The 16,597-nt window shown below is 48.5% G+C and overlaps 1 protein-coding gene across 1 annotated transcript; it reads left to right on the plus strand.

Moving 5' to 3' along the window:
* Positions 1-2,392: 2,392 nt before the first annotated feature.
* Positions 2,393-16,294, plus strand: LOC128341597 (E3 ubiquitin-protein ligase TRIM39-like). The gene is made up of 6 exons (XM_053287915.1): positions 2,393-2,902; positions 7,093-7,188; positions 8,916-9,146; positions 11,852-11,874; positions 13,138-13,256; positions 15,164-16,294. Exons 1-6 carry the CDS (start codon positions 2,438-2,440, stop codon positions 15,670-15,672), a joined length of 1,443 nt encoding a protein of 480 aa, XP_053143890.1. The 5' UTR covers positions 2,393-2,437; the 3' UTR covers positions 15,673-16,294.
* The last annotated feature ends 303 nt before the right edge of the window (positions 16,295-16,597 follow it).

Genomic DNA, 16,597 nt, shown 5'->3' on the forward strand with positions numbered 1-16,597 from the left:
CTTTTAGGCAGTCTCTAACCTTCCCCTGCAAGTAAGTGTGCAGCTGAAGCGCTGGCCATCTGGATTTCACGAGTGGCAATCCATTGCTGAGATTTCCCCAAACTGGGGCACATGTGTGGGGCATGAAACTGAAGACTGCAGTGAGGTGGAGGGCTCCGGACCATCCGTGGTTTGGGGTGGGGGGAAAGGAATGGAGGCTGATCAAGTAATGCGTGGGGGTGGGGAGCGAGAAGGTGGACCAGGGTTTTCTTCCTCGGAAGACTGGAGCTTGGGGCCAGCCAATGAGACTGGCAGCAAAGGCCTCCAGCACACAGCACATGATGATGGATGGACAGCACTCCCCCACCCTCCGATCCCCACCAAGATGTGCGGATCAAGGCCTCCAGTCTTGAAAAGGGGATGTGGCAAACTCATGGAGGAAACTCATCTGTTTCTCAAGGCCAGCTAATGTGCCCATGGACCACACCTTGGCCAGCGGGCCTCCCTGGAGCTTTCTGGATCCTGAAGACCGCTGCAAACCCTCCCCAACCCCCCTCGCTGCATTGTCCAGGTTGGGACGGCTCCCTGCACCTTAAGCCATAATTCACTGGAAGGAGATCTTGGCCCTGGCCTAAAATGCACCCCTGGCCATCAATCCTTTGGCTACAGCAGGGCAGCTTCACAGGCACCTCCCACAGAGATGGTGCTTGGGGGGGGGGTCTCAGCCTCACTGGCTCCGCCAGCCTGCATTTGCAAGCAAAGGTGTGGCCAGCCCCTTCTCCCCCAGGGAGGGGAAACACCACACCACCCCTCCCAGTCTCAGTTCCCCACCACAAAGTCTGCTAGCCGCTCCCCACCACTTCACCTGTCCTAGTTCCAGTCCTAGCACCTCCCCAGATGCCCTGACCCACTGTGTATGCAGGTATGTGTGAGTGTTTAAGGACCACTAGGGTTGCCAACTGTCTCACATTGCATGGTATGTCCTGATTTCCTGGGGGGAAATGCTCCCATTCGGGATTCAATTTCTCCCGCTTTTGGACTATTTTTATTTTTACTTTTAATTGACTTTTAAAGCCGCCGCTGAGCTCTGGTAACGGCAAAGGCACAGTGGGGACAATGGCGAGAGCTCCACCCACCTCCCAAACTATGACAGGCGTGTTGGAGGCAGGCGGGAGAGACGGGGGTGGTGGAGCTCCTCACTTGTGCCCGCCTTTCTCCCAAATGAGGCAGATCAGGCCCATTTCAGGCCTCTGTGCACACACGTGCATGCACAAAGGCTGGCAGCCTGGCTACACCCTTGCCCCATGGGGCCAAGCCCCACCCCTAGGTGGCCCTGCCCCCCAAACTCCCCCCTGCCCTCTTCCCACTTGTGTCCCAGATTTGGCCAATGTAATGTTGGTAACCCTAAAGGCCAGCCAGCCTAGCAGCTTTTAGACTAGAATAATGGGAAAGGCCCTTGTCCCTTGAGGAGTCAGCCAACTCCTCCCCAGGACAAAAGAAGGGTCTCCATCGGAACGCTCAAACCAGAGGGCTGCCCCAGGAGGCATTTTAGAAGCTTTTGCTCAGCCATAGGTACATCCCAGCCAAATCTCCTGGAAAGGATTCCAACCCTGTGTCTTTCTCAGTTTTAAACAACTCCAGTCACTTATCCCTCCAAAACAGATCCCAGCAGTTTAAATCTCCACAACTTTGCTCCAGTCACCCATCACCTTGCTGGTGGCCCCCTGGCCACCTAGGGACAGCCACCTCCACCTATTTTTGCCTCTGGCTTTATCCAATTGCCTCACCCTAGAACAGCTCAGCAATCCTTCATTCCAGATCCATTTATCTCCAGTCTTCTCAAGTTTATCTAACTGGTCTGTCTCCCCCTGTAACTTCTCACTGCTTCCTTAACTGGCCCAATCTATCTGCTTCTCTTGTCTCATCTCTGTCACAGATTGATCTACATAGTCTAGACCTGTCCCTAACTAGGAACCTGCTAGATTTCCTTGGCCTCCAACTCTGCTTTTCACTTAACCCTTGCCATTGTTCCATCCTTCTTCTCTGACACTGTTTTGCACCTAGCTCTTGTCACTCTTTCTTTGTTTCAGTGAGTGTTACAGATATGAGGAAGAGGAAGAGAAGTACAGTATAAATGACTACTGGTATTTCTGATTCCTATGAATGCTTGTAACAACAGCTTGACCTGCAGGAGCTAGCTGATGATATGTTTATCTCGATGCTGTACTAAGTTTTATCCGACACTCTCCAGATTTCAAGCTGCTGTTTAAAAAAAGCACAAGAACAAGCCAGGCCTTCCTTTCTGGCCAGTTGGCAACGTTAACTGAACCACTAGGTCTCACAGCCCCGCCCCTCTCAGCAGCTACTAAAGAGTGTAGTGTGCGTGGTTTCGCTTTCTCTTCCATCCCGAGTCCCGCCTCCTTTGTGTGTTGAGAAGTTCCTCTCGCCCGCCGCCGCCATGGCTGCTAAAGCAGCTCAAGCTTTGCAGGAAGAGCTCTTCTGCCCCATCTGCTTGGATTACTTCACGGACCCGGTGATCCTGAGCTGCGAGCACAACTTTTGCCGGGCCTGCATCTCCAGGTTTTGGGAAAACTTGGGCAACAGCTTCCCCTGCCCGCAATGCAGGAAACGGTCACGCAAAGAAAAGCTCCGGCCCAACACCCAGCTGGGGAAAGTGGCCGAGAGGGCCAAAGAATTGGCCTCGATTGCTGACCAGGCTAGTGCTCCTGAAGGCCCGCCGTCGAGGGATGGCAGCAGCAAGGCAGCAGGGGCCGCCACTAGAGAAATGTGCAAGCAGCATCTGGAGGGGCTGAAGTTGTTCTGCAAGGACGACCAGAGTTTGATCTGTGTGGTTTGTGATCGATCCCTGGAGCACAGAGCGCACACAGTCATGCCTGCAGAAGAGGCGGCCGGGGAGTACAAGGTAGAACAGAAAGCGGCAGAGGCAGGAGCGGTGCGGGGAGGCTGGGCAACTGTGTTTGGGTTAACAGATGCTTCCGTGATTCTCAGTGACTTCTGCTCCTGGTGAATTTTGTCAGTCCTCCAGGGTAGGCCTGGAGTCACCCCTGCTAACTGGGCAAAGAGGCACCTTTTAACGTGGTGATTCTCGTTATTTAGCAGGGGGAGAGTAACTGGCCCTATCCACCCCCAGCATAGTACCTCCAGTGACTGTTGCTGGTGTCTATCTTGTTTCTTTTTCGATTGTGAGCCCTTTGGCCCAAGAGAAGGAGATGAAGGCCGGTGACGGGCAGCGAGGGTGGGGGGCATTTTAAAATCTTGTCTCTGGGCCCCAGCCAACCTTGTTACACCCCTGCCTTTGAGGACAGGGAGCCATCTTATTTATGTATTATTTCTCTATGTAAACCACCCTGAGCCATTTTTGGAAGGGCGGTATAGAAATTGAATTAATAATAATAATAATAATAATAATAATAATAATAATAATAATCAGCGTCAATTTCCAGGAGAAAATCCTGGAAATTGGAGTGGCACTGGCTTGATCCTGTGAAAACATATTAACATATTAGAAGGACAAGCTCCGGGAATAGCTTCAGTCATAGCTGGCATGCATAAGCCGCTGCCACTCTTTGGTCATGGTGGAGAGCAGGTTTTAGAAAAACAACTAATCCAATTCAGATCAGATCAGGGCCAGTTCAGACAAGACACCAGGGACTCTTACACACAGTGGGCTTTACTGTGCAGGGAGACTTTACTGCGAACTCGAAGTTGTCTCCCAAACCGGACACAAATAGTGGATTTCTTTACCCTGAATATAAATCGGGCTACACTCTAAAGCACAGCAAAAATGAACTGCTCCTCAATAACTCACAGGGCCTTCAGAGTAAATCTAGCTGCTATGTGAACGCACCCCCTCCATTCCAGAGGAGATGCAAGTTAAAGGGCTTTAAAAGCCCTATATGAAAAACTTCCAGAAGTAGCGACTTGACTTTGGGAGGGTGGGTGTACATTCACATATCTGCCAGATTTATCCCGAAGTCTGTGTTGCATATCCATATTGGAGAGCACTCCATACACGATTGGGGTTTTTAACTGTATATTGGAACTTAGCTCGATTTATGCAGGGTTTAAAAATAAAATAAAATCCACTTTTTGCATCGAGGTCTTTTGGGCAAATGTGAACTCGCAGTTGTAGTATTTTCCCCTAGGTAAGGTTGTTAGGCATGCTTACAACACAACAACCAGTCACTCTGCTAGACATTGGGCCTGAAGGAGCAAGAGATGAAGTAGGTTTAGAATTCTCCTGTACAAACAACCATTCCCAGGATAGACAAGATGTCAACAAACTGAGCAGCTTGCACTTAGAAAACAGAAAGCTAAGCCACATGCAACCAAACACACACCTCATTTTAAAGAGTCAGGACATATATACTACAGCAGCGTTTTCCAGATTACACACAGCAATGTACTCACATCGTATCCTCTTAAGTTCCCCTCCATATTGCTTGTGTTTCCACATCGGTGTCACTGCGTTGTCAGCAGGATGCGTTCACATTTCCCATGCCTTGATTTGAATTTTAAGGATGCGTTATTGCCCTACAACCTTGTAAATGCGCTGCAGGAAAGTAGCTGTATTTGTATTTGCCCTGTGGGCAAAAGCCATTGGGAGGGGAGTGTGTTTGGGAGTGGGAGGGCATGTACAACCCCTCTTCCAGAAATATGTTACAAAATCTATAAAAGGACTCTTGGACTAGAGTATTGTTGTACACAACTGTATTTAGCTTGTTGTTTGGCTCTTAAATCAATTGTCTGTCTGCAATCTAGTCCATTGCAAATGTCCAGCTGCCTGACATTTGCAATTTAAATTGCTGTTTTCCCAAAGGGACGAAGGATCAGCATGGGCAGCGCAGTGATTCTGATGCTAAAAGCCCCATGCTCTTTTCTTAGAGGAATGTGGTGACAGCCAACAACCTGGATGGCTTTAAGAGGGGTTTGGATGACTTCATGGAGGAGAGGTCTATCAATGGCTACTAGTCGGAGGGCTGTGGGCCACCTCCAGCCTCAAAGGCAGGATGCCTCTGAGTACCAGTTGCAGGAGAGAAATGGCAGGTGAGAGGGCACGCCCTCAACTCCTGTCTGTGGCTTCCAGCGGCATCTGGTGGGCCACTGTGTGAAACAGGATGCTGCACTAGATGGGCCTTGGGCCTGATCCAGCAGGGCTGTTCTTATGTTCTTATGTTCTTATGAATGTTTTGCAGCTATCTGCTTCTTTGAGCAGTAAGGTTCAAGAGCAACCCCTTACAGGGACACTTGAATGTGAAGAGTGTACAGGAGTCATGATGTATACAATTTGCTTATTTCCAGATATATACACCAGGGTTGATAAAATGGATTTTAAAAATTTAAATTGGATTTTTAAAAATTAAAATCAGATTTTAATTTTTTTAAACAATTTATAAAAAAAGAATCTAGGTCAAAGATATCATCATGAATGTTAATCATAACTCCTAATTATGTTCTGTGAACTTGTTAACAGCAGTATATGGGGATGAGAGATAACAGACCTGATCAATCCTATTCTGCAGGTGGTGTACATGCAGCACATGCACACACACTTATACCCTTGTCCCCTTCTGTCTCTAAAAGTGCAAAGACATAGAGCATTCACATATTATGTTCACTCATACAATGAGTGTACAGTGTACACAGGTACAATAATTTACATGTTATGTTGAACACAGGTACAGCAGTACACTTCCTTTCTGTACTATGCATTTGAAGGGCCTGCATCCAGGTTCACTTTTAAAATTAACCCAGGTGCAGTAATTCACACAAACATGTAACCCAGGTACAGTAATTCAAACAAATCAAATCAACCCTGATACACACTGGACAAAGCACACTTAATGGGCAAGCACTCACACATACTGATAAATATTAAAGCAGAGTCAGTTTGCCAAGAAGCAAACCTATGCCTGTCCAGACACACCTGCCTGGGCCTTGAGATCAACTTCAAGCCCTACTCGGGTGTGGAGCCAGCTGAACGGTGGACTGTGTCTGGCCCCGCTCGGTGACCCCTCTAGTTATGCCCCGTGTACGTGATGCCATGTGCATGGGGGCGTGGCTTGGGCTCTGGAAGAGCCCCGAGCGAACTCCCCACACCTGGGCTCTGGAGAGCCCTGAATGAGCTCTCCCTTGTCCTTTTCAGGAAATGGATGCTGTCAGACAGCAAGTGTTGCCTGAAATGATAGGGGTAGAGCTTACTGCTCTCCTAAGCCACGCCCCCGTGCACGTGATGTCACATGCAAAGGGGGCTTGGGATAGCCCAAGTGAGCTTTCCCCTTGTCATTTCAGGTAGCGCTTGCTGCCTGACAACATGTATTTCTCTTTCTCTCCCTTGCTGGATGAAGATAAAGGGAAATACATGCTATCAGGCAGCAAGTGCTGCCTTAAAAGGACAGAGGAGAGCTTGCTCAGGGCTCACCGGAGCCTGGGCATGGGGAGTCCACTTGGTTCTCTTCTGTGGGCTTTGGCGGCCCTTTTCATTGGTGGCCCAGGTTCTTTGAACCTGTTCGCACAATGGTGGCTCTGCCCCTGGCCCTACTAGTTGGCCCTCCATCATCTCCATTTTATTTAGCAATATACAGAGACAGGTTTTTAGTGGAGGCTCTGCAATTATGGAATGCCCTCCCTGTAGCACGCCACCAGTTCACACTACTTCTTTGTTCAAGAATAAAGATCTTCCTCTTCCACAAAGCTTGAGTTGTTTAGTCTGCTGAAGAAGAAAAAAAGCTCTAGTAACTCGGTAGTTTGTTACCTCGGGCATCAGGCTATGGGGCACCAAAGACACAGAAAAATGCCCTCCAGTCCCACCCCCCTTAAAAAAGAGAGGGAGAAGAGGGACCAGCATTTGTCCCTCTGCCTCAGGCACACAGAGATCTTGGGTGTCTACCTACTAGTGCCTAGGTAAGAGTGTGCAGCTTCCAGGAAAGCTGGAGCTCCTCTTGCCCCTCTCTGCAGTGCTCAGAGATCTCATAAGAGCTACATGTTACCTGCTGTACCTACACAGGGAGTCTGTAGCAGAGGAAAACGACTGGAGCCCGGAGTGACTCGCTCCCTGAGCTGTGAATATCATCTCTTTGTTGCTGTTGGCAGGTGCAGCTGCTACACCACTTGGCAATGCTGAAAGATGAGTGGAACAGCAGGGAGATCCTTTCCATTAACCAAGGGAAGAGACTGAAGATGCTGGTGGTAAGTTTCTTCTTCATTGAAAGGCTGTGTGGCAGTGCTGCAGGGACAAAGTCCCAGTACCTTTTCCTCTCCAGGATCTCAGCAGGGACATAGAGCCCTTGGCTTCCTACACTGGAAATAATGTGCTGCTCTTGGTATTCCAAGTGTTTATTACCATTCTTCCTGCCTTAGGAACCTAGGAAGCTGCCATATACTGAGTCAGACCATTTCCCCATCTAGCTCAGTGTGGTTTCAGGCAGGAGTCCTTCCCAGCTGTTCCTGGAGATGCTTCTAGGAACATGGGACCATCAGCATGCAAGTCCTACGGTAGACTAGTGTTAGGACATCCTAAAATGAATGACAGGGAATGTCCACTGAAATGCACTGGTCCCTTCCAATTGGCCATGCAATGCATTGAATTTTTGAATGGCCACCAGCCATTCAGAAATCCCATGCATTCCTATGGCCATTTGGAAGGAACCAGTGCCTTTCAGTGGGCATTCCCTGTCAGTCATTCTAGCACACTCCTTAGAGTCTCCATGATCATTGACTTCTTGTAACAGAGCCCTCTCAATTACTACATCTATCTAAGTTAGGGGTGTCATGGTGGGTGTGGCTATGAGGGCTGTCGTGGAGAGCACTGGCACTTCTGAATTTGTGACTACATCACTGCTGTGTGGTTCTAGCCTTCCTCTTCAATGCACAGTTGTGCCGTCGAGGAAAGGTTGTACCGTTGTGTCGGTGTCGACTTCTGGCGACCCCAGAGCCATGTGGTTTTCTTGGGAGAATACAGGAGTGGTTTAACATTGCCTTCTCCCACAAGGTATGAGATGATGCCTTTCAGCACCTTCCTATTTTGCTGCTGTCCGAAATAGGTGTTTCCCATAGTCTGGGAAACATACCAGCGGGGATTTGAACCAACAGCCTTCTGTTCTCTAGGCAGGTTGCTTCCCCGCTGCACCATTAGGTGGCTCAGTGCACAGTGCCCAGAGAGGTAAAGGCAAAGTGTGCCGTCAAGTCGGTGTCAACTCCTGGTGCCATCAAGTTGGTGTCGTCCACAAAACCCTGTGGTTGTCTTTGGTAGAATACAGGAGGGGTTTACTATTGCATCCAGCCACACAGTATGAGATGATGCCTTTCAGCATCTTCCTATATCACTGCTGCCTGATATAGGTGTTTCTCATAGTCTGGGAAACATACCAGCGAGGATTCATACCAGCAATCTCTTGACTTGCTAATCAAGTCATTTCCCCACTACACCATTAGGTGGCGCATTGCATAATTTTCACAGCGCCACCTTTTGGCCAGCCTTTGCAGGCCAAAAGCTGCAAAAGCTTTCCCCAGCCACCACCAAAGTTACTGGCTGAGTTCTTTTCACAATGTAAGAGTTGGCTGGCAGGTGGCAATGTGGAAATTATGGGAGGTTCTTCCTCTGCATGTGCTGGGATTGAGATCTCTCTCTAGGAAGGTGCGTGGAAGCTGACATGAGCATGTGATCTGTGAGTAAGATAGTGTTTGAAGCTTGTGCAGAAGCTTTCTCAATTTCACACTTTATTGTTGTCTGGAAAAGCCCACAACTGAATGTATTTTAGGCTCTCTCAGTTCAGGAATGGCAACAATCTTCTCTTGCAACTGTGTGTTGTAGAGGAAGATGAGTAATGCAAGACTCCTCTTAAATGTACAGCTGCAAGAGAGTGTTAAGTGTATTCTGAGCTGCACTCAAAGAGTTAACGTTCCTTCCTCTGCAGGACCGTGCAGAAGCCGAGAAGCAGCGGACTGCTCATGTGTGCCAGCAGCTGCAGAAGCGCTTGCGGGACAGGGAGAATGAAATGCTTCAGGGGCTCTCAAAAGTGGCCAGTGAACTGATGAAAGTACAGCAGCAGAACGACAGCAGAGTTCGGCAGGGGACACCACTTCTGCGGGGACTGATAGCGGAGCTCGAGCTCAAGTGTCAGCAGCCAGATAACGAGCTTCTGAAGGTAAACGTTGACGTCCAAGAAGGAGGAACAGAGGAGAGAGAGAGAGAGAGAGAGAGAGAGAGAGAGTGTGTGTGTGTGTGTGTGTGTGTGTGTGTGTGTGTGTGTGTGTGTGTGTGTGTGTAAAAGAAAGAGAGAGAGAATATGTGATTTTAATGGGCATGGCAGGACTGATTCATCACAGGGAAGTCATCCGTGGCTAAACGTGTAGAGACAGAAATGTAAAGATTCTACCTTCGCTCCCATTGCTTGCTTCTGATTGGACAATATGACATAAGATTTTCTATGAGAGCTGTTAGCTGACAGGGGCATATTATTTTGGAATCATTCTTTGGGCTTCTTTTGCGGGGGATGAGGAGTGATGGTGGTGGTGGTTTTACTTTTACCTTCCTAAATCTCAGTCGTGCTCCTGCAGCCAGTCCCTCCTGAATTTAAGAATGCTTTCCAAAAGTAAAACTATCAAAAGTACTGGTCATTGCCACCAGGGCTGAGCTGAAAAGAGAGCAGGATGATTTTCATAAACATTGCCATTTGCACTGAAAAGTGTTAATGAAAAGCATTAATGAAAAAGCATTGGAAGGAGATGAAATGCTTCACCTATTGAGGAAGCATTGCCCTCACTCTGAATGGACTTCTTATGCTCGCGATGGTACATAGGAAGCTGCCATATACTGGATCAGACCATGCATTGGTCCATCGAGCTCAGTATTGTCTACACAGACTGGCAGCAGCTTCTCCAAGGTTGCAGGCAGGAGTCTCTCTCAGCTCTGTCTTGGAGATGGCGGGGGGCGGGGGACTTGGAACCTTCTGCATGCAAGCCTGCAGGTGCTCTTCCCAGAGTGGCCCCATCCCCTAAGGGGAATATCTTACTGTGCTCACATGTTGTCTCCCATTCAAATGCAACCAGGATGGACCCTGCTTAACAAAGGGAACAATTCATGCATAAGACCACAAGACCACTGGTGTCAGCATGTATCAAACTTGATTAGCGACATGGCACTCCACACTATCCTTTTTTGGCTGGGATCATGCTAGGAAAGGGAATGAAGTACTAATCCGGAAAAAATTACACTGCAGCAGCAGGTTGTGGAAACCTCTGTACTTTAACAGGATTGGGAACAGCATTCCCTCTAACAGGGAATTCCAGATGATGTGGGCTGCAGCTCCCAGCATCCCCAGCTGTGATGGCCTTTGGCTGGGAATTATGGGAGTTGTAGTCAACAACATCTGGGATTCTCTGTTAGAGGAGAACAGTGATTGGGGAAAGGTGGGCTTTCTCTCAAATCTAAGGGATTTTGGGAACATAATTCCCTCCCCCGAAAGCAGTAGGAACATAGTAAGCTGCCATATGCTGAGTCAGACCATTGGTCTATCTAGCTCAGTATTGTCTACCCAGACTGGCAGCAGCTTCTCCAAGGTTGCCGGCAGGAATTTCTCTCAGCCCTATCTTGGAGATGCCAGGGAGGAAACTTGGAATCTAGATGCTCTTCCCAGAGCATCTCCATCCCTTGAGGGGAATATCTTCAGTGCTCACACTGCTAGTCTCCAACTCATATGCAACCAGGGTGGACCCTGCTTAGCTAAGGGGACAAGTCATGCTTGCTACCATAAGACCAGCTCTACTCTCCCACCACCTCAATTCAAAACCAAAGTAGATGCACATTTGGTGCCACAATAAATTATCCTACGGCATTACACTTTGTAAGTTACTCATAATCATGAGCTATTGCTATTTTCACTCCCTTTATGGAAAATCTCCCTGCCTCAGAGCTCTTCAAGAAACTCACGCTTCTCTCCAAGATGGGAGGTATTTGCAGACCTAAAGAATGCTGCTCCGTGAAGATGTGTGCCCACTTGGCAGCTGACCAAACTTATACATGGGTAGTATTGTATACAACAAGAAGAGCATAGGAACACAGGAAGCTGCCATATACTGGCCATTGGTCTATCTTGCTTAGTATTGTCTTCACAGACTAGCAGCGGCTTCTCCAAGGCTGCTGGCAGGAATCTCTCTCAGACCTATCTTGGAGAAGCCAGGGAGGGGACTTGGAACCTGGATGCTCTTCCCAGAGTGGCTCCATCCCCTAAGGGGAATATTTTACAGTGCACACACGTTTAGTCTCCCATTCATATGCAACCAGGGCAGATCCTGCTTAGCTAAGGGGACAAGTCATGCTTGCTACCACAAGACCATCACTGCTGGTGAGAGGATTGCTGGTCTTGTGTCCCTAGAAGATATTGGCATTTTTCTCAGAGGACACCATGCATGCTAACAATCCATGGAGTAACTTCTGTTGGTCCTGCAGTTTTCTCTGTTACTCACTTGAATGACATTTAGAGGACTAGCTGAAGTACACATGGACTGCAGGGGTCAGTTGCAATTGTCTGGATGCATTTTATTTCCAAGATGATCTCTACCCCCAGTGCGTATGCTACCTGGGGGGAATGGTCATCGTCTTCTCCTCCCCTCTACAACACTGGTGATGTGACAGGTGAGCTAGGCTCTCTGTGCTTGGTTGCATGGATACCATACCAAAAAAGGAGGAAGAAATGGTTTACAGCATCCCCACACAATGGAGCCTCAGTCTAGTAAGCTCACAGCTGAGTGGAGTAACCTTGAATGTATGTTCATACATAGAGCGTGGTGAGGGACTGCCTCCTTTCCCTAAGAACTGTGCTTTCTCACCCTAACTCTTCTTCCCTTTCAGGATATTGGCAACCTTCTGAGCAGGTAAGTAGGCTTTGGTTTGTAGTTTCATTCTATCTGGGACACTACTGGAGTTATTAGAGAGACCGGCAGCCAACAGTCTGACCGGCAGCCAACATTCAAATCCACCACCACCCGGGCTGCAAGGTCCACAGCTCCTCAGCCTCCAAGCATCTTTGTCTGATTACTCTCTTCCTACTAGTAGCAGCCTCTCTGCTCCATAGGCGCTGCATGAGGTTCTCCTCAGCTCCTTTCTCATGGATCCCTTCCTTGCATAGTTCCTCCTCCTGCCTCTTCCCCCACAGAGCCCTGTTCTTAGCCCATGGTCTGCTCTGTTCCCAACTTCAGCTACTCCACCTTTGATTTGACCTCCTGGGCCTTCTTCCCACTCAGCTTCCAGACTTTGGCCTCTTTGCTTCGATCTCCCCTAGGCATGTGCAGGAACCTGTTCGGGGGCCCTTTTACGGGCCTCCGAACAGGTTTGAGAACCGGGTGGTTCGAAGGCGGTGGGGGGTTGCACTTTAAGGGTGGGGGAAGTTGCACTTACCCCTCCCTCCGCTTTCCCCTGGTTTTGCTCAAGTCCTACAGGGCAGCAGCATACTTCTCTGCCGCCCTGTTCGCTCTTCGGCAGGAAGTGGCCGGAAGTAGCTGGCACGTGTGCCAGGGGAAGTACGCTGCCGCCCCGTAGGACTTAAGGAGAACCGGCATCGGCAGGGGGAAAGCAGAGGGAGGAGTAAGTGCACCCTCGCCCACCTTTAAAGTGCAACCCCCCGCCGCCATCGAGCCACCCGATGTGGTTCCGTGGACATCCCTAATCTCCCCACCTGGCCAACAGAGCCCTCTTTTTTTTCCCCCTAGGCCCTGAGTGATAATTTTATAGCCAGCCAAGGAAATTTTCACTTTCCTTGAAACTGGAAAGCCACAGCTTTCCAGAGGCAGAAGGTCACAGTGGGCTTGTGTGATAAAAGGAAACAGACAATCACCTCTCCGTGCAGTTACAAGCGCTACATATGTGGTACTAGCAAGGATGAAGAAATGTTGGCTCAGTTTATCAGCCAGACAAAATATTTTACTCATCAAGCGATATTGCTACATTGCTCATTTGGACTTCTTTCACTCGTCAGGCATCATTTTTCACTTGTAGACTAGTGGATTTCTGCAGCCCTGTGTGGTAGGCTTAAGCATCTATGACATGGATCCCAATTGTCTGAATCTGACAAACATCATAAGTGCCCAGCTGCCATCTAATGCTGTTCTTTGTTCTTTTTCTTTCCCCTGTTACTCTAGGTGTAAAAACTGGACCTTTCCAAAATGGGTGCCAGTGTCTACTACTGAACTGGAGGAGAGAATTGTCCATTTCTCCCGGAAGAAGACAGTACTTTGGGAGCACATGTCTGGGATGCAAGGTTAATATCAATGGGGTTGTATCACAGACATAAAATGTGAAGGGATAGAAGGGATAACTGCCTCGATCTTTTCACAACTTTCAGTGAATGAACTCAGGCAGTCACAGAATTTGGCAGGGGAGGTGTTGAGGGATGTGAGGAGATACATTGGAGTCCTCACACAACAGAGTATGCTCTGGTGGTCAAGACGTTTAGCCCAAGAGATTATCTGGAGACCAGAAGTTGAGTTCAAAAAACCAGTAAAGATTTATTAAGAAACTAAAACATCGCATATTGAGAGAGAGACAACGAACAACAAACACAAACAGGCACTAGCCTTCAACAACCGAACAGTTCTAACTGATTCTTAACTGACCATGAGAGACCTTTTAACTTGGGGTATGCACAAACCGGGCTGCAACTAACCAGGCTGGTTCAGCAGTTTGATCATGAACTGAACCGGCCTCCAGGAGAGGCAATCTGATCCATGATTGAACCAGACCAAGCCCGGTCCGTTCTGGACCACTTTGACCCGGTTCAACAGTCTGAGGGGCTAAGCTCATAAAGAGGGACCCAGTGAAGATTCCCCTTTAAAAGCAAAGGGGAATCCTGCCTTTAAAAGGCTTCTAAGAGCAGCCAGTGGGGCGGCAAGAGGGCACCTTTAAAAGTAGGTGCTTATCGATCCGGCAGTGGCTCCTGGAAACCCAGCACTCCCCTCAGCAGCCCTTCCATGTGGCAACAGCGCAATTCTGGCCTCCATGTATGTGGAGGCCATTTGCGTGGAGGTCACACAAATGGCCTCTGTGCATCTGAAGAGGCCGAAACCACACTGCCACCACCAGTGTTCCTTCTATGGCAGGCATCCCCAAACTGCGGCCCTCCAGATGTTGCTGAACTACAACTCCCAGCATACCCAGCCACAATAAATTGTGGCTAGGGATGCTGGGAGTTGTAGTTCAGCAACATCTGGAGGGCTGCAGTTTGGGGATGCCTGTTCTATGGCATGTGCAAGTGCATGCGCTCACAAGGTATTTTGATGTCCACTCAGTTCATTTTAGATCCCACTCAGGTTGAATCAGGAAGGCCCCACTCTGATAGCATGTGGGTACACACTGCCTTGATACTGCCACCCAGAACAAAACTGATTCCGCAACACTGGCCACCACGTGTGCAAGCTGCTGGGGTGAGTGCCGGGGTTTCCAGGAGCTGCTGCAGCTGCTGGATCAGTAAGCACCTGCATTTAAAAGTGCCCTCTCCCCCACCCGCCACCTTTAGAAGCCCTTTAAAGGCAGGATTCCCCTTTGCTTGTGAAGGGGAATCCTCACCAGATTCCCCTTTTCAAGCATAGCCCCTCGGACCATCAAATCGGTTTGATAGAATGGACTGGCCACTCGAACGCGTTTGTGGACCAGCAGTTCAGTTCGAATCCAGTCCGTGCACAACCCTACTATTGATATCACATGATGCTTCTAGTGGCCAAAAGAGGTTACTGCGGTGCTAAGAGCAATGCTTTAGAATTCTCACATCTAGCAGGCGGAACTGGGAGCGAGTTATTATCAGGAGAAGTTAGGAGAGGGAGACAGGGATCACAGTACCAGTTTGGAGAAATCTTAGATAAACATAGCTTTATCCAACAGTTAATGCATGCATTCTAAGAGTAGAACTATCAGCATTTCATTTGTGTTGTAGGGGGCAGTCATGCTTTCCCCAAAGATCTGCCGCACTAAATAATTACCAATGCATTTATAATATATTCAGTGCCCTATTCCATAAATAGAATGGGTTAATATTTATTCTGTTTATATCCTGCTCCATCCCATAAGCTCAGAGCAGCTCACAACATTTTTTTCTTCTAACCCTTTCCCCAAGGGACTCACAATCTAAAAATGTCCTTGGAGGAGACTTATTGCTCTCTGTCCTTATTACAGAAATCTTGACCCTGGATCCTGATTCCGCTCACCCCAGCCTAGCCATTTCAGCTGACCGGAGGACGGTGAGCCACAGAGGTGTTTGTCCAATGCACCACAATTTGTCTCGAAGATTCTATCCCTCCTTCTGTGTGCTGGGTTCTGAGGGATTCACATGCGGCCGTCACCACTGGCTGGTGGATGTGAAGGGCCAGTGTGGTTGGGCTCTGGGTGTCGCTCAAGAATCTGTGGATAGGAAGAAACCCGTGGTCCTGGATCCGGAACGTGGAATTTGGGCTGTGGAGCTGGGTCCATACCAGCTCCTTCCTGCAGCACCGGCCTCCAAGGCAGCAACGGACATTCCAACCCGCAGGTTTCTGGTCAGCCTAGACTATGAAGCAGGGCAGCTGACGTTCTCTGACTCTAGTAACGCAGGACCTCTCTTCACCTTCAGGACCTCCTTCACAGAGAAGCTTTACCCATTCTTCTGGCTGTGGTCTCTTGAGGCTTCTATCACATTGTGTCCTTGAGGCTAGAGAAAGAGATAGGCCCGGACCTGACATTTGCCATGGTGGTCATTAGTGATAAATGGAGACGGAAGTTTGGGGTAGCATACAAATTTGATAAATACAATTAAAATAAATAAAAGAAAAGGCAGTCTGCACTGGCTTGCACATGGTCTCTTAACTATTCTCATTACCACAAATACCTGCTTTGAGCCTTATCATTTAAACAGGGTCTTGTGCGTCAGGTCAGATATGTGCATGCCAGGGCACTGTTGTGTAATTTCTGTACCACCTCTCCTTAGAGTCCTGTGTTAATATGAAAGCTTCCATACTAATGACATTATCTTGGCCATCACATGTTTCCAAACCTGTATGTGCTGATACAACTTATGGTGCCGTTGGATTTTGAGCAGAGGAACCCGGTTCAATTCTCCACTCAGCCACAAAATGTACTAGCTGACTAGTCACTTTCTCCTGCCTAACCTACCTCACAGGGTTGTTATGAAGATACATGGGAGGGGGCAAGAAGTTGTGTACACTGCCTTGAGTTCTTTGGAGGAAGGATGAGATGATGATAAATGTGGAGGTTGAGAAGGATTGATGGGCGTACCTATTCATTCTCTGCAAATGTCATGGGCTATATTTTCCCAACTGGGCTTACTTCATTTCATACTCTGACTGATTTAAAATGGCCAGGGTTTCATACTGTGGCTGAGGAAAACATGATTTTAAATGGCCAGGGTCGGTGAGGGGGAGAATTACGGGGGAAACTGGTGGTCAGGGAAAGGGTTAAAGTCCCACGATTGCTGCTGATTTCCCCCTGAAAAGTGCTCCTGTTACATCTTCATTTGTCTTAATGAGGGCAACACTGAATTGAGACACCATGTCCCGCCCTTAAACTGATAAAAGCAGCCCATTTAATCTATCTCACCATTATCTATCCCTGTAA

The sequence above is a fragment of the Hemicordylus capensis genome, chromosome 2 (assembly GCF_027244095.1).
Source record: "Hemicordylus capensis ecotype Gifberg chromosome 2, rHemCap1.1.pri, whole genome shotgun sequence".
NCBI lineage: Eukaryota > Metazoa > Chordata > Lepidosauria > Squamata > Cordylidae > Hemicordylus > Hemicordylus capensis.

What these genes read in the sequence shown, in the direction of transcription:
- LOC128341597 (XM_053287915.1), top strand. Translation starts at nt 2,438, where the DNA reads ATGGCTGCTAAAGCAGCTCAAGCTTTGCAGGAAGAGCTCTTCTGCCCC. An exon ending in CAGATAACGAGCTTCTGAAG is followed by an intron (nt 9,147 to 11,851) that starts GTAAACGTTGAC and finishes CTTCCCTTTCAG; the next exon opens with GATATTGGCAACCTTCTGAG. An exon ending in ATTGGCAACCTTCTGAGCAG is followed by an intron (nt 11,875 to 13,137) that starts GTAAGTAGGCTT and finishes CTGTTACTCTAG; the next exon opens with GTGTAAAAACTGGACCTTTC.